This window comes from Polychytrium aggregatum (genome assembly GCF_025602895.1).
Source record: "Polychytrium aggregatum strain JEL109 chromosome Unknown BJ171scaffold_45, whole genome shotgun sequence".
NCBI classification, from domain to species: domain Eukaryota; kingdom Fungi; phylum Chytridiomycota; class Chytridiomycetes; order Polychytriales; genus Polychytrium; species Polychytrium aggregatum.
Window position 1 is genome coordinate 139,038 of NW_026516247.1, and position 20,461 is coordinate 159,498.

General features: G+C 59.5%; 10 protein-coding genes across 10 annotated transcripts; 6 read left to right on the forward strand and 4 right to left on the reverse strand.

Moving 5' to 3' along the window:
• Window positions 1-429: 429 nt before the first annotated feature.
• BJ171DRAFT_602251 (uncharacterized protein) lies at window positions 430-3,056 on the forward strand (the record flags this gene model as incomplete). The annotated part of the gene is made up of 3 exons (XM_053115142.1): window positions 430-1,597; window positions 1,759-1,977; window positions 2,077-3,056. 3 exons carry the CDS (start codon window positions 430-432, stop codon window positions 3,054-3,056), a joined length of 2,367 nt encoding a protein of 788 aa, XP_052962927.1.
• Window positions 3,057-3,116: 60 nt separating this feature from the next.
• BJ171DRAFT_224774 (uncharacterized protein) lies at window positions 3,117-6,635 on the reverse strand. Its single transcript, XM_053106525.1, has one exon. The coding sequence runs from the start codon at window positions 6,604-6,606 to the stop codon at window positions 3,178-3,180; it is 3,429 nt and encodes a 1,142-aa protein (XP_052962928.1). The 5' UTR covers window positions 6,607-6,635; the 3' UTR covers window positions 3,117-3,177.
• Window position 6,636: 1 nt separating this feature from the next.
• On the forward strand, window positions 6,637-7,654 carry BJ171DRAFT_224787 (uncharacterized protein). Its single transcript, XM_053106526.1, has 2 exons — window positions 6,637-7,267; window positions 7,419-7,654. The coding sequence occupies exons 1-2, from the start codon at window positions 6,827-6,829 to the stop codon at window positions 7,518-7,520; spliced, it is 543 nt and encodes a 180-aa protein (XP_052962929.1). The 5' UTR covers window positions 6,637-6,826; the 3' UTR covers window positions 7,521-7,654.
• A 421-nt stretch (window positions 7,655-8,075) lies between these two features.
• Window positions 8,076-9,509, forward strand: BJ171DRAFT_570836 (uncharacterized protein; the record flags this gene model as incomplete). Its single annotated transcript, XM_053113662.1, has 2 exons — window positions 8,076-8,858; window positions 8,910-9,509. The coding sequence occupies 2 exons, from the start codon at window positions 8,076-8,078 to the stop codon at window positions 9,507-9,509; spliced, it is 1,383 nt and encodes a 460-aa protein (XP_052962930.1).
• A 121-nt stretch (window positions 9,510-9,630) lies between these two features.
• BJ171DRAFT_520420 (G10 protein) lies at window positions 9,631-10,824 on the reverse strand. Its single transcript, XM_053112435.1, has 4 exons — window positions 10,674-10,824; window positions 10,311-10,498; window positions 10,071-10,201; window positions 9,631-9,941 (listed from the first exon to the last, which is right to left on the reverse strand). The coding sequence occupies exons 1-4, from the start codon at window positions 10,765-10,767 to the stop codon at window positions 9,914-9,916; spliced, it is 441 nt and encodes a 146-aa protein (XP_052962931.1). The 5' UTR covers window positions 10,768-10,824; the 3' UTR covers window positions 9,631-9,913.
• A 181-nt stretch (window positions 10,825-11,005) lies between these two features.
• Window positions 11,006-12,867, forward strand: BJ171DRAFT_520423 (uncharacterized protein). The gene is made up of 6 exons (XM_053112436.1): window positions 11,006-11,303; window positions 11,398-11,434; window positions 11,709-11,801; window positions 11,958-11,984; window positions 12,112-12,426; window positions 12,589-12,867. The coding sequence occupies exons 1-6, from the start codon at window positions 11,194-11,196 to the stop codon at window positions 12,793-12,795; spliced, it is 789 nt and encodes a 262-aa protein (XP_052962932.1). The 5' UTR covers window positions 11,006-11,193; the 3' UTR covers window positions 12,796-12,867.
• Window positions 12,868-14,629, reverse strand: BJ171DRAFT_520424 (Prp18 domain-containing protein). The gene is made up of 3 exons (XM_053112437.1): window positions 14,414-14,629; window positions 13,348-14,230; window positions 12,868-13,057 (listed from the first exon to the last, which is right to left on the reverse strand). Exons 1-3 carry the CDS (start codon window positions 14,426-14,428, stop codon window positions 12,897-12,899), a joined length of 1,059 nt encoding a protein of 352 aa, XP_052962933.1. The 5' UTR covers window positions 14,429-14,629; the 3' UTR covers window positions 12,868-12,896.
• A 554-nt stretch (window positions 14,630-15,183) lies between these two features.
• Window positions 15,184-16,021, forward strand: BJ171DRAFT_428283 (uncharacterized protein; the record flags this gene model as incomplete). The annotated part of the gene is made up of 4 exons (XM_053107851.1): window positions 15,184-15,232; window positions 15,344-15,383; window positions 15,640-15,795; window positions 15,937-16,021. Coding segments are annotated over 4 exons (330 nt in total), but the record flags the coding sequence as incomplete, so codon positions are not given.
• A 198-nt stretch (window positions 16,022-16,219) lies between these two features.
• On the reverse strand, window positions 16,220-18,294 carry BJ171DRAFT_585790 (TLD-domain-containing protein; the record flags this gene model as incomplete). Its single annotated transcript, XM_053114382.1, has 6 exons — window positions 16,220-16,404; window positions 16,513-16,630; window positions 16,752-16,892; window positions 17,026-17,075; window positions 17,241-17,740; window positions 17,831-18,294. The coding sequence occupies 6 exons, from the start codon at window positions 18,292-18,294 to the stop codon at window positions 16,220-16,222; spliced, it is 1,458 nt and encodes a 485-aa protein (XP_052962935.1).
• Window positions 18,295-18,559: 265 nt separating this feature from the next.
• BJ171DRAFT_477983 (uncharacterized protein) lies at window positions 18,560-20,316 on the forward strand (the record flags this gene model as incomplete). Its single annotated transcript, XM_053108900.1, has 2 exons — window positions 18,560-20,273; window positions 20,303-20,316. The coding sequence occupies 2 exons, from the start codon at window positions 18,560-18,562 to the stop codon at window positions 20,314-20,316; spliced, it is 1,728 nt and encodes a 575-aa protein (XP_052962936.1).
• Window positions 20,317-20,461: the final 145 nt, after the last annotated feature.

Here is a 20,461-nt window from a genome sequence, read left to right on the forward strand (position 1 = left end):
CTTGCGTAGAGCGATCAAAGTCGGAGGCGAGTGCGATGCAGAGCCAAGTCGACGGCGAGTGCGATGCAGGACCAAGTGCAGATCGGCGCTGGCTTTCCTGGATCTGGCAGAAGGCGTCTCGCCCGTCGCACCCACAACACCCACCGAGCAGATCCAGATCGTCCCTGTCGTGGGCACATCGGCCAACTTCGCAGCATCGCATCGGCCGCGCACGATAACCATCGTCCATCCGCTCTGTTCATCCATTTGCCCGGCTCATCCCATCGCTTCAGATCGGCCACTTCCATCGCCGCCATGGCCCGATCGCATGCAGAGCATGCACTCCAGTTGCCCACAAACGCAGGGCCATCCATCCCGCAGCCACCAGAAGCAGCAGTAGGCCCAGGACGGCCGGCAATGCACTCTTTGCCTGCCAGACCCATCCCGAACATGCCTGCTCCGGTGCGCCGCGAGCTCGACATGAACTCGGAATGGGTTCGCTCCAACATCTGCACGGCACCAGGCTTCCTCGAGCGCTACTTTACCAGCTCCAGGCTGCACTTTCTGAGCATCTGGAAGGCCGACCTGCGCGACAAGCTACTCAAGGTCACTGCCCAGTCCGGCTCCAGCTCCAGCTCCGGCGGCTCCAGCTCCAACCGCCATCTGTCGAAGGAAACCGTCCGCACCATCATGCATGTGGATATGGACTGCTTCTTCGCCTCGGTCGCCCTGACGACGCGGCCCGAACTGGCGGACTGCCCCGTCGCCATTGCCCATACCCAAACCGAAAGCCCTGCAGCCGTGTCGACCTCGGAGATTGCCTCCTGCAACTACGTTGCGCGCCGCTCGGGTGTCTCGAACGGCATGCGAGTCGGCAAGGCCAGGGAGAGGTGTCCCGATCTCAAGGTGCTGCCATACGAGTTTGCAAAGTACGAGCGCATCTCCCAGCAGCTCTACGGCATCCTGATGGAGTTTGGTTGCTTCGTGCAGGCCGTCAGCTGCGACGAGGCCCTGGTCGACGTCTCGCACGCTGTTTCCCAGCGCAGACTCGGCCAAGAGATCGAGATCGCCGAACGCATCCGGGCCAGGGTCAAACTCGAGACCGGATGCGTCGCCAGCATCGGGATCGGCCCCAATATCCTCCTGGCCCGCATCGCAACCAAGAAGGCCAAGCCCGACGGCGTCTTTGCCATATTCGAGGACAACTGCCAGGAGATCCTGGACCAGCTCGACATTGGCGATCTCCCTGGGATAGGCAGTGCCACAGCAGCCATCCTCGCACCCCGCGGCATCGCCAAGTGCATTGATGTTCGGACCAAGCCGCGCGATGTTGCGTCGGTGCTGGATGCCCGGCTGGCGCAAACGCTGAACGAGTATGCTCGTGGTATCGATCCTCGTGCGCTCGAGAACAAACCCCGGCAGAGCGTCGGCGCCGATGTGACCTGGGGCGTGCGCTTCGCCGACATTGGCCAGGTCCGCCAGTTCTTCAAGGAGCTCTCCGAGGAAGTTGCAAAGCGCATGCAGTCGGGCCAGTACAAGGGCCGGCACATACAGCTGCTCATCAAGAAGCGGCAGTACGAAGGGGAGCCGCCAAAGCTGCTCGGCCACGGGCCATGTGGTGGGTAGATCCTGCAGCCGCTCGATCGCGCACTGCGACAGAGTACTCGAGACGCACTCGGCAGTGCACCGGGCATGGGCATGAAGCGAGAGGTGGCCCATGCTTGCCCGCCGAGCAATTGTGGTAACCCAGCGGATGTGCGTTCCTGTCTCCTCAACCAGAAAACATATGCAAGTCCACGACCTGCCCTGGCTGGATCCGCACCGGCGACGAAATCTTCAAGGTGGCGTGGGAACTCCTCACACAGATCTGCATCCAGGTGGACGAGATCCGCGGAGTGGGCATCCATGTATCCAAGATCGTCTCGGGCCACCTGTCGTCCGAGAAGCAGAGCAAGGCTGCCTTTTTGGAGCGTCTTGGCTCAATCAAAGACAGCAAGGGTTCATCAGACCGACCACCAAGACAACACTCGCTCCCACCTCCACCAGCAGTAGCAGCGGCAGTAACAGCGGCAGGGCCACCGAATATGCACCCGGCAGAAGAGCTTTCTCAAGCGGGAGCAGTGCCCCCAGCCCCGATTCCAAACGCCCCTGTCTCGCTTGCGATTCGGTCGGCGATCGATCGTGCCCCACTTGCGAGACCCAAGCCTCGACCTCGCCGCGAGCCCGAAGGACTGCCCCCTGCCAAACGAACCAAGCTGCAACAACCGCCGGTTGGCACCAGCTCCAGGAAACCAGTGGGCTTGGACACTCTGCTCAGTACCGAGCACGCTCCTGTTGGTCCGAGTGTCCCAAAGGGCATCGATGTCGATCCCGAGACGTGGAAGTGTCTGCCCCAGAGCCTGCGCGACGAAATTGCTGGTGCGCTGGAGGATGGCCCTGCACAAGATACCCAAAAGCACCGGCTGGCCCATACCAAAGAACTCTCGATGAGCCAGCTGGTGCCGTCCGAGTCTCAGATCGACCCGGGTGTGCTCCAGCTGCTCCCTGAGGCTATCCGCAGCGAGCTCACGGTCACCAAGAAGCAACAGCCTCCACAACAACAGCAGCAATCGCAGCGACGGCGAAGCGAGCCCAAACGTCCGCTGTCTCCTCCGATGGCACCAAGCCCGGTCGCCTCCATCCAGCAAATCAAAATCACGCAGTTCTCGGGATTCGGCCCGGTGCCAGTCTTCAAGGGTATATCGTCAGCTCGCGAGCTCTACTGCCATCTCGACAACTGGATCGACAGCGACGGCTCGCCAAGGGAAGCCGATATCCAGGAATTCTTTGACTACCTGCTGCACCTGATCGAGGAGATGCACTTGGATCTGATCCCACGACTTCTCGGCCACATGGCTCGCCACATTCGGTCCACACGCGGCATTGGGGCTTTGGAGTCGCTGCAGAGGGACCAGGGCTGGGGCAACATCGTGCAGTTGATGTGGAAGAACATTAATGTGTTTGTCCAGCAGCGATACAACAGCCCGCTGAAGCCGCCGCCTTCGCTGGCGCTTGAGGAAGGGCAACTTCGGGTGTGAACCAGCACGACATATGCTGTGGCTGGATCGGCAGCATGGAAATGGAACTTGAACCGGAAACATGGAAACGATCTGTGTTGTTGTTTTTCATAATCCATCCCACCCTGCTCGTCCCCAGCAATCAGCGACTTGGTCTGCTGCCTGCTTTTCTATTTTGGTCCAGATGCGGCCACTGTGCCAGGGTCCGACTTTGGCACTCGGAGCGCCGGGGCTCGCTCAAAGGGCCCAAGATGGTCCGAAGTGTCTTGTGGTTCGGGACAGTCCCGGTCAGCGACTCGATCTGGAAGAGGGCCGAGATGGCTTCATCGTGATGGCCCATCCTCCCCAGCGCCTCCACGTACGAGTGGAAGGTATTGAGCTCGATGCTGCCGAGGCGGCCGCTGACAATCTGTGTCCATATCCTCCGAAGCGAAGCCATATCAGAGTGGAAGCCGCAGCCGTCGAGCACCGCAGCGCATGCAAACGACAGGGCTGTGGAGGAGCGGGTGTGGTCGGGTCGAAGCTTGTCCTCCCAAGTCTCGAGTGCATCTGACCAGTTCCCGGAGCGCTGCTGTGCGTCCAGCAGCCCGGCCCAGTGGAGGTCAGTAACGGGGATACCGAGCTCCTGGTATTGCTGGATCCACATGCTGATTTCGGCAGGCGAATGGTTTTGCGTGTGGCTGTAGGTCTTCATGATGCTGAGGAACATGACGTCGTTGGGCCGCAGCCCTTCCTGTCGAACCATCTCCCTGAACAGCGCCTGCATCGTCGCCGTGTCGCCGTTGTTTCCGTGAGCGCATATCAACGCCGTATACAGCTCCAGGCGTGCTTCATACGTGCTCCGCACTTTGGCCAGCTTCTTCTGAGCGGCGTAGAAGGCGTCAAAGGTTGTCTTGGCGCGGTCCATCTCGCCGCGCTGGCCGTAGAAGGAGATCAACGTTGCGCCGATCTCGGGCTGGTCGACACGGCTCGTCAGATTGTGGGCACGGATCCACTCCGCCGCCAGGCTCACCAGCCTGGGATCGCGGCTGTCGAAGAGCGAGGTGAGGTAGACCCAGTGCACGCGCGGTGTGAGCGGAATGTCCAAGGCGCCAATCGACTGGGTGCACTGGACCATGCCAGCGATATTCCGGGTCTCGGCATACCCCTTCATGAGCAGCACGATCATGTCCGGGCCGTATGTCTCCCGGGTGTTGCTGTCGTGGCTCATGGCTTCAGCAAAGATCCTTTGTGCGGCCGGGAGGTCGTGGATGCGGACCAAGCATCGCAGCCGGCTTGCGACAACTTGGCCGTCGACGGGGATGTCCAGACGCCGCATATCGTTGATAGCAAGCATCATGCTCGAGAGGCGGCCCTCCTCGGCATAGGAGTAGACCATGGTCTTGTATGCTTTCTCCATCAGCGACTTTTGTTCCTTCCGGATCGGACTGTTGGCATCCGTCAGCTGAACCAGACGGCTGAAGCGCATGACCATACGATCCAGCAGCGACCGCGCCGTCTTGAAGTCGCCCATGTGGAGCACAGCCGAGATGACTTCGCCATAGCCATCAACGCGGAACGAAGAGTGGCTGTGCTCCGACTTGAGGGCCTTGGCGAGTCTATCGAGCCACTCAAGCGCCAGTTTTTTGTTTCCGGCCTTGCTGTGGGCGATGGCCAGGGCCTTACAGACGGCGGCATCGACCGGAAGCTTGGGTCCATTGGTGGGCTTCCAGTGGCGATCAAAGAACGACAAGGCTGAGGCTGGGTTGCCGTGCTCAACGTAGGCTCGCAAGGCCGAGGTGTAGGCTCTCAGTAGCTGGTCCCGACTTGCGCCGCTGTCGTTGCGCTTTATAAGCTCCACAAGCTGATCCACGCGCTCGAGGTTGCCCGATTTCGCATAGTAGGCGACCATCATGATGTAGATCACTGGCCATGGCACTCCCGCGTCGCCCTTGAGGGAGGCAAAGATGCTCTCGGCGCGATCGCATTCTCCAAAGAGCAAGTGGTGTCGAATGAGCTGAATCTTGGTCGCAGACGAAGGCACAAAGTGCGGGAGCGACAGAAGGCCCTGGACGATTTCCCTCGATCCGTTGTGCTTGCTCACATGGGCGTTGACCGAGAACTGGAACGCCGTACGGGAACGCGGGCTTGGGAAGCTTTGGCCGGCAACCATCTGCGGCAGTATGCTCTGGATCTGGCCCGCTTGGACAATCGAGTCGAAAAAGGAGGGGCCGTCGCCACGATCGAGAAGGATGAAGTAGTTATCCTTGGCCGAAAGCCTCTGGCCACTGGCAAGTCGCTTCAGCAAAATCTCGAGCGCAGCTGCGTGGTTGCCAGATTCAAGGGCGTCGATGTAGAGTTGTATGGATGGGATACGCTGCTGCATGGAAGCGACAGGACCTGTGGGGCTGCTGAGAAGCGGCGCTGCTTGTGTGAGTGACAGTACAGGTTCAACTTGAGCGGACTGAATCAGCGCTAGCTTTTCTTGAACAGAATCAAAGCCCGGGTCCTGGTGAAATCGGGCAGCGATGGCATCGCGGATTGTGCTGCTGACGGGGCTGCTCCGGTGGATGCCCGAGTCGAGCAGGCGCTGGACACCTGCGAGATCCCCAGCAGCAATTACACGGGTCCACAACTCTTGGCAGAACCGGCTGCTGAGGGTTGCGTCGTGGCTGTGGATAATGGCAACCCGGCGGAGGGCTTCGTCCAGGCGGGATATCGCCAAACTCTTGGTGACATACTTTTCACACAGCCCCTGGTCGACGAGGCCGGGCATCTGCTGCTGTCTCAAGGCCCGCTCAAACAGGTCGTCGACGAGGTCGTGTCTGCGCAGCTTCCAGAACCCAAGCAAAATCGATTTGAATGTCTGGGCCGACAAGCCGTCGTCTGGGTAGTCGACAAGCGGCGAGATGACGGCATGTGCGGCGACAGCGTTGCCTGCACGCAAGAAGAGACGGCATTTTTGAAGCAGGAAGACCGGGTGGGTTTCGGCAAGATGGCGCAGCGTCGGGTGCTGGTTCATGAGTTCGAGCATCCAGTAGAGCTCCTCGGGCGACTCGAGACTGGAGAACGACCGCCAGGACCGAACCAGCTGATGCCGGTCGATGGAGAGACCACTTGGGAGTGCAAAGGCGCACAAGTCCAGCAGGGACTGCGGATCGAAAGCTGCGCCTTGCATGAGCAGGGCATGGTAGAGCTCCATAATCATCGCACGCTCCTGGTCGGAGGGGAACAGGCGGGCAAGCGAGCGAGTGAATGACGCATCGATGTTCTTGAGGCTAAAGAGCAACTGCGTTGTCGAGTCGGATGCACCTGTGGCTGACGAAGAAGCAAACAGCGAAGTCAAGGAGACGGCCCGCGGCGGCTCCAGATGCGATCTGCCCGTATGAGCGGTGGGAGGTCTTGGCGGTTGAGTCGTTGGTGCTTGCTGCTCGATCAGGGAGGCGAGCTGGGCAACGACAGCGGGAGGTGCTTGATTCAGATGGCGGGTCCATCTTTCCTGAATGGCGAGGGGAGCACTCTGCCGGGACGCTCTCGAGTACAGCCGAGCGCCCGAGTATCTCCACAGGCCTGTGTGGAGCCGACTCTTCATGGCCAGGCTGGGGACGTTGTTGATCGGGGCAGAGCAAAGGCCGATCGAGCCAGGCCAGATGTCAGATCAAATCGGCTGGACGGACCGCGGATCGATCCAGAACCGCCACAAGCACCGCCACATGCCTGGCCAACAAAGACATGATGCCGAAGTGGGTCCTGTCGTCACAGGCGAAGGCCTCGCCCTCGCCCTGCGGCAGAAGTAGCGACGCATCGGCCGCATGCCCGGCGACATCACGGGCATCCTGCATGTGCGGGGCCAGGGCGTCCGCTGCCGGCGGCGGATTGCCCTCGGGAACTGTGGCGTCGCAGGCGAGAAGTCCATTTCGGCGGACTGCCGTTCCATCGCTTCCTTTCTCCTGTCTGGTCCTCGCCCAGAGATGGCATCGCCAGAGGCATCCCCGACTCCAGGCGACTCCAATGATCCTTCTGCCGGCGTGCTCTCGCTCGCTACCATGGGTGGGCTGGCTTTTGTGGGTCTCGCCATCATGTCCTGCCTGATTCTTGCCCTCCTCCGATACAGTCGCATCCAGGGATTCATATCGGCAAGCCTGCCATCCTACCGCTCCTCATATCTGGACCTGCCCGCCTATGTCTCTCAAGAAGCCTTGGTGGCCGAAACACCACCGCCCTCGTACAACATGGACGAGCTCAGTCTTGCGGTACGTTTCCAGCCTCGCGGCATTGGATGCCCAAGGACACGGATCTCGGCCGGGCCGGACGCTGGCGAATGCATCTGCATGGCATCGGCATGGCATCGGCATGGCATCGGCATGGGCTGTGCATGCACCGACTGACTTTTGCTGTTTTTAGATCCCACAAGCAGCCCAGCAGCGAGCACAGCTCACACCGACTTCATCAATCCGTCCTGGAACACCTGGCTCCCGTCGCTCATGGAGGGTTTCAGGTCTTTAGGCAGACGCTCTTGTCAAGAATAGACTGCCATCGCCACTGCCATCCGCCCAAAAGAGAGCCATCAGTTTGAATACGACCCCTTGCAGAATCCGAAATAGAGCAAACCTGAGATGAACATGAACAACTGTCCGCCCAGGGGCATCGACGAGGGGCTATCGCGCTGGGTCCGTTCGCAGCGGCTGTGGGTGTGCAGCGAGGGCAGGGACGGCTGCTGTTTGGTCGGGATTGTAATACCAAGTGGTGCATGTTCGAGGAAGGCACCCGGCTCCCACGAAGCCATTGCCTTGGTCGATAGGATCCGTGTGCGATCCGTGGTCGAGTCGGCGTCCCTGGCAACCAGACGACCCTGGATTCGCGCGGATCTTTGTCTATTTTTAGATTGCTATATCGGCTCGGAGAATTGCAACCGACAAGCTCAGAACTAATAGCTTGGCATCCGCCTCTCCAGCCTCGATCCCTCATCCTCCATCGCCGCCTCGCTTCGGTCGCACCACCCACTACTTTTTACTTTCCACAGGCACGGGCCCTCTCACATAGCGCCGTCCGGATCAAGCCATGGCCCAAAGCACAGCCTCGAGAACGACAGTACTCCGTTCGAGCATCAGAATCAGCTCCCCAACATCGGTCCCGGTCGCTTCGCAGAATGCATCGGCCATCACCTCCCACCCTGACCGCCTCCCGTTCGAAATTTGGACTCGTATTCTCCGATGCATGTGCGCGACTGTGCTTGGCGATGAGTCTCGCTCGCAGCAGAGTTCCCACGCCATTTCCATCACCTTCCACTCTCGCACTCACCGCCAGGGGTATGTCGATGCTCTCCGCTGGCTGCGCTCGCTGTCGACTGTCTGCCGAACGTGGTACTCCTTCGTCAACCCATTCGTCCTGCGTCATACGCTGTGGAACAAAGCGATGATGAAGCGCTTCAAAGCCGAGCTCGGTCGAGATTCCTTCGCCAAATGCCCCCGACCCGATTTCCGTTTGATCCACAACCTGGACTTGCTGGATGTTCCACATATGCTGCCGCACGACCAGGCTCTTGTCCGACTTCTGAAAGAATGCAGCTCCCTGAGTGCGCTCTCGCTGCACATCAACTGCCTGTCGATCGTCGGGCTTGCGGATCTCGCCCGCGCAACACCAGGTGTCCGGCGGTTGTTCTTCAGAGGCTTCGGCTGCAGCGACAGCACTCCTGTTGCCGAAGACTATGTCGCAGTCCAGCGGTGGATTGGCGGCCTCATATTCCTGGACCTTTCGTCGCTGGACCCAAGCCAATCCGGATACCCTCTGCTCGACCTCATTTACGCCTCGCTTTCCGCTCAGCTAGAGTACTTCCGAGCGAGCGTGAGTCGGCCATTTTCTAGCGCCCTCAATCTACGAGCGCTATCGCAGCAGTCCCGATCGCTTCTCAAGGCTGTCCATCTCGAAAACGTCCAGGGCTTCTCTGTACAGGACTGGGACCAACTCGAGTTCCCGCACATGACCGCTTTCTCGTGCTCGTACTGTCCGTTCAGTTCCGAGATCGACAGCATCGTTCTTGCCCATGCTCGATTCATGCAGAGACATCAACGCAGCCTCAGGCATGTCGACATCTCTCGTATTCCGATCGGACCGTGCACCTGGGAAGTCCTCAAAACCCTGCGGCTCGAGTCCCTGGTTCTCAATGCAGGGCTGGATTCTGAGGACAGCCTCGTGGAGTATCTTACGTCCTCGCCGAATGCCTGCTCCTTGAAGTCGCTTTCGCTCAACTCGGCAGGACCAAAGGTGTCCGATCGCTCGCTTGTGACCCTTGCTCGCCGATGCCCGCAGCTGCAGCGGCTCGACGTCCGCAAATGCCGGGTGTCCGAGTGGGGTCTTTCGAAGCTCTACCTGGACTGCGCCGAGTTGGTCCTGCTCAAGGCAAGCTGCAGCGTCCAGGTGTCGCTGTCATTCATCAAGCTGTGCGAGCAAAAGAGTGGCTTCCATGACGACTCGGTACATGTCTTTGCCAGCTAGGGAGTCGGCCCGCTGGTGAATCGGCGACGCCCAGACTATGGCTCGATACAGCGTGAGCAGTCACTCATCTTGCAGCAGCCATATCGGGGAGCCTCATTCACACCTCGCTGCAGCGAGAGCCTGTGGGACAAGCGACCTATGTATATTTCCACTTTGCTTGCAAGCCAGGGACACATGCTTCCTGCAAACTTCTTTGCCCGTCGAAAAATAGAATGTCGTCCCAGATGCGTTGCAATGTACGCAGAGCACTCCCGGCACCCGGCGGGGGCTGAAGCCGCGCGCTGAACCCAGAAGTGCTTGTGTTCATGGCATTCGCTTCGAGATGGCGCCAAGAGGCCGTATGCTCAACGAAAGGAAGGTGCTCGTCTGCTTTCTTGCTCAACCGCGGTGATTCTCCAACTCCCTTAACCGCCAGATGCACAGCCACGGCATCTGCATGATCAAAATCGGATTAGCACAACAGCCAAGGACCTGGACCGCAGCCACAGCCGGGCATTCAGACATGCGACTCCAGTCGTTGGCTTGGAAACGGCTCAGACTGCGATGCACAATAACGCATACCCGCAGTGCATGCACTCGACAACCTTGCCCTCGTCCAGCTTGTCCTTGGGCACCCGACAGATGCATGTGGTTCCAAAATTGGTGTCTCGCGGCTGTATACATCTCAGGCAACACAGCTTCTCGTATCCTTGCTGCATAATTACAGGCAATAGCCAAGGCGTCAGCCGCATTCCAGAGGGGCCCTATCCCGGCCAACAGGATCGTCTCTGTTGGAGCAAGCACTTCCGCGGCGACGATTACCTTGCGCCACTTGGCAATCAGACTGCCGTCGGCATAACCCTCCTTCAGGCAGTAGTCATACAGCTCCTTTGAGATCGCCTTTCGCTTGTAGTACATATCAAAGATATATCGCGAGCGCTGATGGTGCAGTCGGAAGATTGGCCATCCCGATTCCACCCGGCGCTTGCCTTCGTGGGACTCGTTCTCGGCTGCGTTCGGCGATTCGATGGTTAAATGCCACGGAGAGCAAGCCGGTGCATCCGGTTGTGTGTGCGGGAGCAGGGATGCGTTAGCGAGTCGAAGATGCTGGGTGAATCTTGCGGCGAAGAGTGCCAAGCGGCTGCTGAGCGCAACCCCCCCCCGAACAAAGCGAGTCGGACGCACCCTCTCTCATCTTCTTGCTGATCTCGGTGAGGGTCGGCTCAATGAGCTCCCAGTCCTCCGGAGGAGGCTTGCTTCCGCGCTTGACTCTGGGCATCGCTTGTGTCGTCGGGGTGATCAAGGGCAGTCGCAGCAGCGGCGATCGGCCAAAACGGCGAAACCCGAGATCTCGCTGTTGCGGGGGCGGATCCGAGGGCAAGGGTGTCTGCGCCCCCCGGCGAGCCCCAGCCCTGGATCGCCACCACGTGGCAGTGCAGAATTGATCTGTGGCGCGGCCGCGTGTCGCCCGTCCTGGCTCGCCGTTCTTCCAGCGTCGTCGCTCGCCGCTCGCTGCCTGCATCCGCACTCCCACTCGCTGCCGAGCCGCCGACGCTGCCATGTTCAGCATCCGCTGAGGGCCTCATCTCTGCTTCATATTCATTCAACCCCAGCAACTGCGCCCGGCATCCCAGTACGCACAGCCATCCAGCGCAGCCCATCCAAGAGCAACCAACTCGCCCATACCCTTCGCCCAAGCCCAGCCATGGATCCAGCCAGCCCATCAATCAAGAATCGCTCGGCGCCGTCGTCCGGGCTATCGAGTGTCCTTGCGCCGACCGTAGCTGTGGAGGAACTGTTTGAGAATCAGCGAGGGTGAGCCTGGCATGTGCGATTCATCTTGGGCAGCATCGAGAAGACTCTCGCCAATGCGATTCATGCTCCTCTATTCGATGCGCACACCCACTAGATTTTACCTGGCCGGCAAGCCCAAGTTCACCAAGAAGGTCAGTTATCGTGGTTGTCCCGTCGAGGCTTCCGAGTCGGCTGGACCGTGCGGTTACTGGATGTGGCTTTGGCCAATGTGCCCTCGGCAGCAGCAAACATATCGTCGGAATCCGCACCCCGCAAATGCACTTGGGGATTAATCGGCGAAAGAGCATTCCGAGGCACTATCGGCGAAAGAGCATTCCGAGGCACTCGACGACTCCCCAGTACACCTATCTTTCGCGCATGCCCCTCGCCGTTTGCTGATTGCAAGACACCGCCCTCCCCGTGCAGGCTCTGCTGCCCACAGACTTTCCACCCTGGTCCGACGCTGCCGGCAAGTTTCGACCCGGAATGAACAAGCTTGCCTGTCCACCCCGCTGGGAGGTGAGGATGCCATGCGAGCAGCTCTCTGGATTGAAGTGCGGTGCGGATTGACCCGTGTTATCGACGGTGCTGACCTTTATTACATACGTGCCTTTGCTCATCCCACGACATGACCAACAATCGCTGGGCCATCGGACGACATGACCAACAATGCAGTGGGTTTCGGAATGGACGGTCGATGCGGTACGTCGACTCTGTCCTCGCGGGTCTGGCTCACTTCGCAGCTCTTGTCGCATGCAGTACATGATTCTCGCCACGCACTCCAAGGACCGATCGTGTCTCACTCATCCACCTATTCTCGATACCCAAGACCGGCGATGTCGATGCCAAGGGCTGGAGTTATGGCCCGCACTTCAAGAGCCTTCGGTGGAAGGGGCAGTGCGGCTATTCCCACTACGTCCGGAGGCGCCGCTGGATCCGCAAGCGCCATCTGCCCATCCAGCGACCGCATTCAATCATCCGCTCGGGATGGGATCCGTCCCCAGCCATCAAAGTGCAGCGGTCGACTGGGTCCTTGATCGACATGGCGCTCCAGCTTGACGACAATCGCATCGACTCTGAGCGGCTGAATACCCTCGAGTCGTGGACACGAGAGTCGGGGCTGAACTCGGCCCTCAGCGAGAATGTGAGTTTGAGCGCGGATCTACCACTTTGCCCTGGTCGCCGCCAGGGTTGCGAGTTTCGCCAAACGCTGGCCTGTCAATCAGTTGTCCTCCTTGCGACTCAAGGATCTCACCCTTGCCCCTTGCCGAGAGCCTAACTCGTTCTGCTCTGTTCATTGGCTCAGCTGACGCAAGTCCTCCGCCATTTCGAGTTTGATCACTACCGACTCAAGGCAGCCATGATCCTTTGCAAAGCGCTGCCGCCCTCCAAGCTCGACGAGTGCATCGGACCCATTCTGGAGACCCTTCAGTTCTTTTCGAGTCGAGTTGAGCTCCTCAAAGCCCTTGGCCTCGACCTCGCATTGCTGACCCGGCCGCTCGACGATCAGTAAACGATCGAGTCTATGATTCAGCCACATTTGTACGTTTCTTGAGTCGTGACTACAGTACATTAGTGCGTCGTTGCATGGTCTGAATGCGGATGTGTATTGCTCTAGCCGACAAGCTTTGCGAGATCCGATGGCGGCCACTTGGTTTGGGCAAATGTCATCAGCCGCTTGATCGCCTGGATCCACTTCCGCTGCGTTTCGTCGTTCAGAACATGCGCGACCTGGGAAGAAAAGATCTTTTCGCGAGCACTGCGCTCGTGGATGCCTGTTTGCATGGGCGTGTACAGTTGTAAAGTGGTATGGATGAGTCCGACATCACGCATCAGGTACCACTCATGCTGTAGTTCTGGATGCAATTCGAACTGGCTCGCTCTCCGCCATCGCCAGCACCACCACCAGCTGCTGGTCATTGCCGTGGCCCATCGCCTCTAAACGGCATTGTCCTCCTCCGTGAGTCCACACTCTTTTTGAATCATAAAAGGGCCGTTCGTCCGCACAGTTTACGATACCGTGCGGTCAGAGAGGGGCGAGCCGACTCCTCGTCTCGATACTCACCAACCATCGTAACTCCGATCGGCCATGGCGAGTTGCCGATGGACATGCGGAGATAGGCGTCGTTGGCTTGCAGGTACTCTCGCTGCTGGAGAAGCTTGCAGATCTCGGCCAAATGGGCAACGACGTCGTGCGGCACTGTCCGCTTCTTCAGCCCCTTGAAGAACGGCTTCATGTACTCGGCGGACTGGGCCTGTGTTGCCGACTGCAGTTTGCCCTCGTTTGTGCGCCGCACCTCGTCCGGCCGCTCCTTCAGATACTTTTCCCATTCCTTGAGCAGCATGCGGAAGTAGATGCCGAGCAGGCGGTAAGTCAGATCGGGATCGCTCTGCAGCAGCTCGGGGCTGACAATTGTGGTGTCGTAGTCGAGAAACTCATCGGGCTCCCGATCGGGCTCGTCCGTGATGCCGGCCTGGCGCTTGAGATGCTCGAGCTCGAGACCGGTGCTGGCCTGCTCGATCGCCTTCTTGAAGTCGTTGCGCTGGCCTTCGGTCTGCTCCTCGACAGACTCGAGCGCCCTGAGTCGCTTGATGCGATCCTTGTCGGACTCGCCAAATAGCCGAATCGGCTGGCCGCGCGATCGGAAACGCCGGATCACATCTTCTACCGAGATATCCAGGGTGTCCTCGTCGTCGTTGGCCGGTCCCTTGGCCTTGTCGGTCGATGCCGTCTGTGCCGAGATCTGTGACTCTCCGTCGTCCGGGTTGGCCCTGGAGCGCTTTCGGTTGCGCTCTTCCTCGAGCTTTCGCTGGTCCTCGAGATATTTTTGCTCTCGCAGCCGCTCGAGCTCGGATCGCTTGATGTACTTGCTTCCGGAGGCTGTCGTAGGGGCGGCGCTCTTGTCGAGAACGGTCTCGATAGCCTTGCGCTTTCGCTCGAGCTCGGCCTAGACATTCAATGAGACCGCAGAGAGATATATATTTCAGTGGACGTGGGCCCACAGGCAAACCGTCGTGGCCCGGCTCCTTCGTATCATTGTTGGTGTGGACTGCAAAGCGCTGGGCAGCCTTGTGATGGAGACCCGATGGATAGTGATCAGCCCAGCGCCTCGACTGAAAGCAATGCCCACCTTCAAAAAGTCCATCGTCCCAAGAAGCGGATGGAAAGCGAGATGCGGGATCGAGCCTGAGAGTGTCTCTGCGCACGCGGCAGGGACGATACGGATGCGACCGACGGATGGGATCGATGGATGGGATCGATGGATGCGATGCGCTGTTGGAGCCGAGGGCGAGAGAAGCCGACCGACGCCCTCGCCCGGCCGAGACGAATCTCGCCCACAGCCTCGCCGCACCGAGACGGCCTCGCCAACAGGAATCGGAGCCGATCTGCCCAGCGATCAGCCTGGCATTGCAACTTGCATCTTCCATCGCTGTGCCATGTCGAGCCCGCCGTCGCAGAGCCCTCCCGCAACACAGTGGGTCCAGAAAGTGCGGCATCCTTACCGACCGACCCGCTGCAGTCCATCGACTAACCGATGCCGCACCATGTCCTCGGCATGAGCGGTGCGCATTGCTGACATTGCTCGACACATCGCTCTGCACACAGTCCGTCAGGCTGTCGGCCAAGAGCCGGGGCTGCCACCTCGTCACAAAGGAGATTGAAAGGTGGTTGTCGAGCGGTCGCTCTCGCGTATGCATCGTACATGCAACCTGAGATGGTGTCGAACCCAATGGCTGACTCGATCGTACACTTCCAGACAGGTATAGCCAGGATACTCCGCGGCCCCAGTCGCTGGCTTCGATGCATCGCTCAAAATCGCTGCGCTCGGCTCCCGGCCCGGAGGACGAAGACCAATCGCACATCCACTAACGCAAGTCCGTCGACCGGACTTGACTGCAACAGATCCCCGAGCTGGCGTCCTTCAGAATCGGAATGGCCAATGTCTTCAGTGAGTTTGCCTGGCATCGGCCTCTCTCAGCCACGATCTGGGCCGAGGCGGCATTGCTTGACTGTTTGGTGTCGCTCGTTGCCAACCCGATTGACGGATTGTCTCCTCTAGTCCAGCACACCTCGGCGTCCCTGACTCTGAACGAGGTACTGTGCCATCGTGTATCGATGCAACCCTCCATCGATGGATGCTTCCGTATCACTGACATGTTTATGCATACCAGAACTGCGGTAAGGTGCTGTGAAATCCTATATCGAGGGCGGTCGATCGATGGATGTGCCCGGCTTAACGGCGATTGGACCTGTGTGAATTGAATAGATCCCGATGTCAGGTAAGTCGTCCCGCAGCATGATTGCTACAGCTCCTGGATGCATCCCTGATCATGCCACCCGCCGTTCTTTGCCCAGGGTCGACATGGAAATGATCCTCAACAAGCTCGCCCCAGAGGATGCACCCTATATCCACACGGACGAGGGGCCGGACGACATGCCGGGCCATGTCAAGAGCTCGCTCATGGGCGTGTCGCTCAACATCCCCATCAGCAACGGCAAGTTTGCCCTTGGGTAAGACTGGAGCATGGTGGAATACCTGTGGCAAGGGTGCCCGACGCGGGCATGCCATCGATGCAATCCGAAGCAGACGATCGAGGCGACGACTGCTGTTACTCATATGCCACTTGTCACCGGTTGTCTCTTCGGCCGCAGGACCTGGCAGGGCATCTGGCTCAACGAGCACCGTGATCACGGAGGTTCCCGTCGAATTGTCGTGACTCTGCAGGGAGTCTGCTAGTCCAGTTCTTGAATGAAGACGCACTTGGCGATCCAGGCCGAATATATTGTTACTCGGGCTTCTCGCGCCGGAAACGAACCGTCACAGCCCTTGCGATGTACTATCTTCCGCCGGGCGGGCCGAGAGACCATCTGTGGAGCTGCGACTTTCTCCGGCATAGCACTGTTGCAGCCCTCACCACGACAGCGCACAGGATTCTTATTCTTGTGTCGTCTCAGCTTCGGCAGTATCCTGATCCGGCGACAGCTCCTTCGAGTACATGCGACGACCCGACATCTCCAGGATAGCCGAAACCTCGGGGTTGGTCTCCAGGATCGATTTCTTGCCCCTCTTGGGCACCAGCCGGTCATCAACCTCCTTCTCCTTCACGATCCATACCTCCACTTGTGGGGTGTAGAAGTGCACGCATCAGTCATACGCCTTCTCGATATCGCCAATCGCCAGCACCGATACACAGAGGCAGATTCATCTGGAGCAGCGACATCCCTCACCAAAGTCGATCTCAAAGTCATCTGGGCCATTCAAGGGTGCGTTGACGTATGTCGATGAATATCCTTTGGAGTATCCTTTGCCAAACGAGGAGTCGATCCACAGCGCAAAGTAATCGAACTGCCCACCCAGTCCGCCGTCGGGATGCGCGGGCAACGTCAGCGAGCCTCTCGATGGCACAATGGATGATGGCTGACGGATGTGCTGGCGAGTCAACGCACGAGATCAGAGGGGCACGTACCTGGCCGCCGAATCCCAGTCCGTTGGGAAGCGTCTTGGTCCCCGAGTTGAAGTACTGGTAGTTGCCATTGACACCCGATGCCGGGTAGATGGCCGTGCTGGGCGACACCGTGAACAGGAAGCTGGACGAATCGCCGTAGAACTGCGTATCGCAGATGCAGCACACAGCTGGTCAGCAATCAAGCCATTCCACACAGAGTAAAGGGCCAGGGCTCCGAGGCTGATGTTGCCGCCGAACACTGGGACTGGCTGGGACGCAAGCGATTCAATTGTACCTTGGGCTTGGGATTCCATTCTTGAGAGGCATATCCACCGAAAACCGCATCTGAACCACAAGAACGACAAAGTCAGCGAGCCAATCTAGCACGGTATATCCCATAGCCACTCGAAGCAGCTGACTGGGATGCCTCCAGGGCCACCTCGATGCCCACATCCACACCGGACTCCACATGCCGATCCATGCGCCGCTTGCGCATCCAGTAGTGCTCACTTGTTTTCGATCGGATGAGCACCACTGTTGATCCGGCGTCCAGAATCGAGTCCTCGAATACCGTCCAGCTGTTGCCATGGATGGCCGTCGAGAAGGCCAGCTTCCAGACATCCGACCGCGCATCGAGCGTGAGCTGGTTGTTCACCACGAACATAACGTCTTCGGTCAACAGGCGCGAGGCTTGCGCTGGAAGCCGCTTGGGGAGACATGTCTTGAGAGTGGTTGTCGCTGCAGATGACAGCCCAGAGGAGTGCGAGTAGATGGGATGCAGGGCGCTGCCCAAGAACACTCGCGAGAGGGAAATCTCCCAGAGCATCTTGGCCCATATGCTATAGTCGATCGTCAGCCACAGCTCGGAAGGAGGCACAGGCGGTCTGGGCTTGTGGCCGCTGTCGGAGGCGGCCTCGAAGTCGTCGAACAGATTCGATTCGTTGACAGGCCTCCTGGCAGAGTGTGCAAGGAACTCGCCAAAGCGCTGGCACGAGCCGTCGGTGAGGAACCTGTGGACAAGACCGACAAGGGTGTCATTTCCATTCATCATGAGCTTCGTGGTTGCTGCAGGTAGACGCCGCGGCCTTGAGTGGCCTTACCTCGTCCGAAACTGCTCCGAGTCAGCCAGATGCACCAACGAAGCCGAGAGCCCCTGACAGAGGGGCTCGATAGACTCGGGGAGCTGCTTGCGCCCGAGCCAACGCATGTATCCATCGACAAAGGGCTGCCGATGGTCCGGACTGCCAAACGCCAGCACCCGCAGAGAGACCGCGAGCACCTCAAGCGAGATGGTGCGGTCCCTGGCGCTGGCTGTTTTTGCGCCCTGGGCGTGGCCGATTGAGCTCAGATGCCCGACAAACTCGACGAACGCCTCGCGGAGGGGCTCGCAGCAGAGGGCAGGCAGCGTTTGCTCGAGGTAGCTGGCGAAATGGCCGACTGTCGTGACGGCTCCGCCAGCCGCGCCGATGCGGGTTCGGTAGACAGACTCCAGCTGCTTGGAGAGCTCATCCGAGAGTCCGGGGAGGTCATTGTATCTCGCAAACGCCGAAGGCTGGTTTCCCATTGTATCGAGCGAGTACGGCTGCCCTATGGCGGATGCCTGGCGGTGAATTTGACGGTGAATTTGATGGTGAATCTGATGGTGAATCTGGTGGATGATGAATCGGGCCCAGAAACCGGGGCGGGTGGGCTGGAGTCGGATCGAACGGGGTGGATCGAGCCGGCCCAGAGACTCGGCTCGCCATGGTCCTGCCATTTCCACCCGCCATCGCCTCGCCATCGCTCCCACCGTCGCCTTCGCCAACTTGCACTCGTCGCCCCCTCGCCGCATGCTCCGGATTGGCCCTGGATTGCGCGCGAGATGCACCCGCCAGCTGGTCTCAAGAAAGAGCCACATCGACCCGCTGCATTTGGCGGCCATTTCGCACCAAAGCATCTGCCCAGCGCCATCAGATCTCTCTCAGACCACACGATCAATCTCGATCTCTGCCAGGATCCGCTCAAGAGGGCAGCCACCGAGCCAAGAGTCCCGAACCAAGGAAAAGAGTTCGCCAGACAAGCGATGCGATCCAGCCCGTCCGTCGGTGGCCAAAGCACAGCAACCTGACAACGCAGCTCCAAAGCACGATGTGAAGCGCAAGAATCGCCACGTTCGTATGCTTGCCGATTCGCTGCGGGCGGCATCGAAAGAACCGGCGGTCGGGCTCGCCGCACTTGTGGATGCATCGGCCGGCGATCTTGTCGATCTGGCACAGTACACGGCGCTTTCTGGGCGTCTGGACTCGCTCTCGTTTGGACTGCTGTGCGGGCTGCTCGAGAAGCGCATCGCAGAGTTTGATCTGGACTCGGCCCTCTCGCTGGTTCGGTCGCTGCTCATCCGACAGGCTGGCGTCCGGAGCACGACGATTGCCGTGCTGAAGCATATCTGGCAGCTGCAGGGTCAGTGGAGCTGCCTTACCCCGGACGACGTGCTCGCCATCGCCACCGCCTTCGACAAGACTCAGTGGCATGATGGGATGTTTTTGAATGCGCTGTGTACGCTCGCCGCTGAGCCTCGGCGGCTCGCAGGATTCTCTCCGGAACAGATTTCAACACTGCTCTGGACGGTCTCGAAGCACCGACACCAGCACCTCAGGCTCTTTTCGTCCGTTCGCATCCTTCTCGAGAAGCAGCACATCCAGACACACGGCAAGGTCCCCACCCAGCAGGCCATCCAACTACCCTGCGATGTCCAGTTTCATCCGAACAACCAACAGCAGCTGGAGCAAGTTGGCTGTCTCCGCCTTCGTCTCGATGACTTTACCGTCCTCGATGCCAGCCGAGCAGCCCGGGCATTCGTCAAGCACGGCAGAGTCCATTCCGCTCCGCTCCTGAGCGCATTCATGGAACTCTCGGCAGCCAAGCTACAACCCTCCAACGCCGAAGATGTCATGGACCTGGTGTGGGCGGTCGAATATGCTCAAGACCCTGCCGCCGACGTTTCTGCCAGGACGGCGTTCTTCAAGCGAGTTCTCGCAGCCATCGACCAAGCGCCGCTGGACGCCTGGAGCACGAGGAGCCTCTCGGTCGTCGTCTGGGCATGTGGCCCACTCCTCTGCGAAACACCGGGGCTTGTCTGCCGCATCGAAAGCTCTGTGCTGTATCGACTGGATGGCATCGAGCCTTACCATCTCGGCAAGCTACTGTTTCGTTTGGCTGAAAGTGGCCACGCCTCGCAAGAGCTGTTTACTCGCGCCGCAGACACCATCGTCAGACGCATCGCAGGATTCGATCGAGAGCTCGTCGAGATCGCAGCCGCATACGTCAAGATGGATGCCATGGCCCCCGCCCTCCAGGCGGCCCTCACTGCACAGATCCTCCGAACAGCCGGCCGGTTTGCGGTGGTGGATCTATGCCGCGTGCTGGCTTCTCTCTCGGTGCTCAGGCCAGCGCCCCGTGGTGATCTCTCGAAGCTGCTGGTGCATCTGACGGAGCGGCTCGATGGGCTGGCTGCTTGCGATGTGATTCTCATCCTCAAGACAGTGGAATCGATGGATACAAATGGTCTGAGCGAAGCTGCCTCGCTGATCAAGGTCGTCGCGACTAGAGCCGCCGAAGATTGGGACAACATGACGGTTGGAAGCCGTGGCAGAATCAAGAGCCTTCTGGTGCAGCTCGACTGCCCGCCTGAGCTCTTGGCACACATCGAGTCCAAGGAGTACATCTACCAGCACGACGTGCCGTTCTGACGA

Excerpts from the sequence above, each read along its gene's own strand:
- BJ171DRAFT_520424 (XM_053112437.1), bottom strand. Across the intron at positions 13,058-13,347 it reads GATCGGAGTTACGATGGTTG|GCATCCACGAGCGCAGTGCT; the intron begins GTGAGTATCGAG and ends CCATGCAAACAG.
- BJ171DRAFT_224787 (XM_053106526.1), top strand. The coding sequence starts at position 6,827 with ATGCCCGGCGACATCACGGGCATCCTGCATGTGCGGGGCCAGGGCGTC. Across the intron at positions 7,268-7,418 it reads TGGACGAGCTCAGTCTTGCG|ATCCCACAAGCAGCCCAGCA; the intron begins GTACGTTTCCAG and ends TGCTGTTTTTAG.
- BJ171DRAFT_224774 (XM_053106525.1), bottom strand. The coding sequence starts at position 6,606 with ATGAAGAGTCGGCTCCACACAGGCCTGTGGAGATACTCGGGCGCTCGG.
- BJ171DRAFT_520420 (XM_053112435.1), bottom strand. The coding sequence starts at position 10,767 with ATGCCCAGAGTCAAGCGCGGAAGCAAGCCTCCTCCGGAGGACTGGGAG. Across the intron at positions 10,499-10,673 it reads CAGCAAGAAGATGAGAGAGG|CCGAGAACGAGTCCCACGAA; the intron begins GTGCGTCCGACT and ends CGCCGAACGCAG. Across the intron at positions 9,942-10,070 it reads GTCGAGTGCATGCACTGCGG|ATGCCGTGGCTGTGCATCTG; the intron begins GTATGCGTTATT and ends TTGATCATGCAG.
- BJ171DRAFT_520423 (XM_053112436.1), top strand. The coding sequence starts at position 11,194 with ATGGATCCAGCCAGCCCATCAATCAAGAATCGCTCGGCGCCGTCGTCC. Across the intron at positions 11,435-11,708 it reads AGCCCAAGTTCACCAAGAAG|GCTCTGCTGCCCACAGACTT; the intron begins GTCAGTTATCGT and ends CTCCCCGTGCAG. Across the intron at positions 11,985-12,111 it reads CGGAATGGACGGTCGATGCG|ACCGGCGATGTCGATGCCAA; the intron begins GTACGTCGACTC and ends TCGATACCCAAG.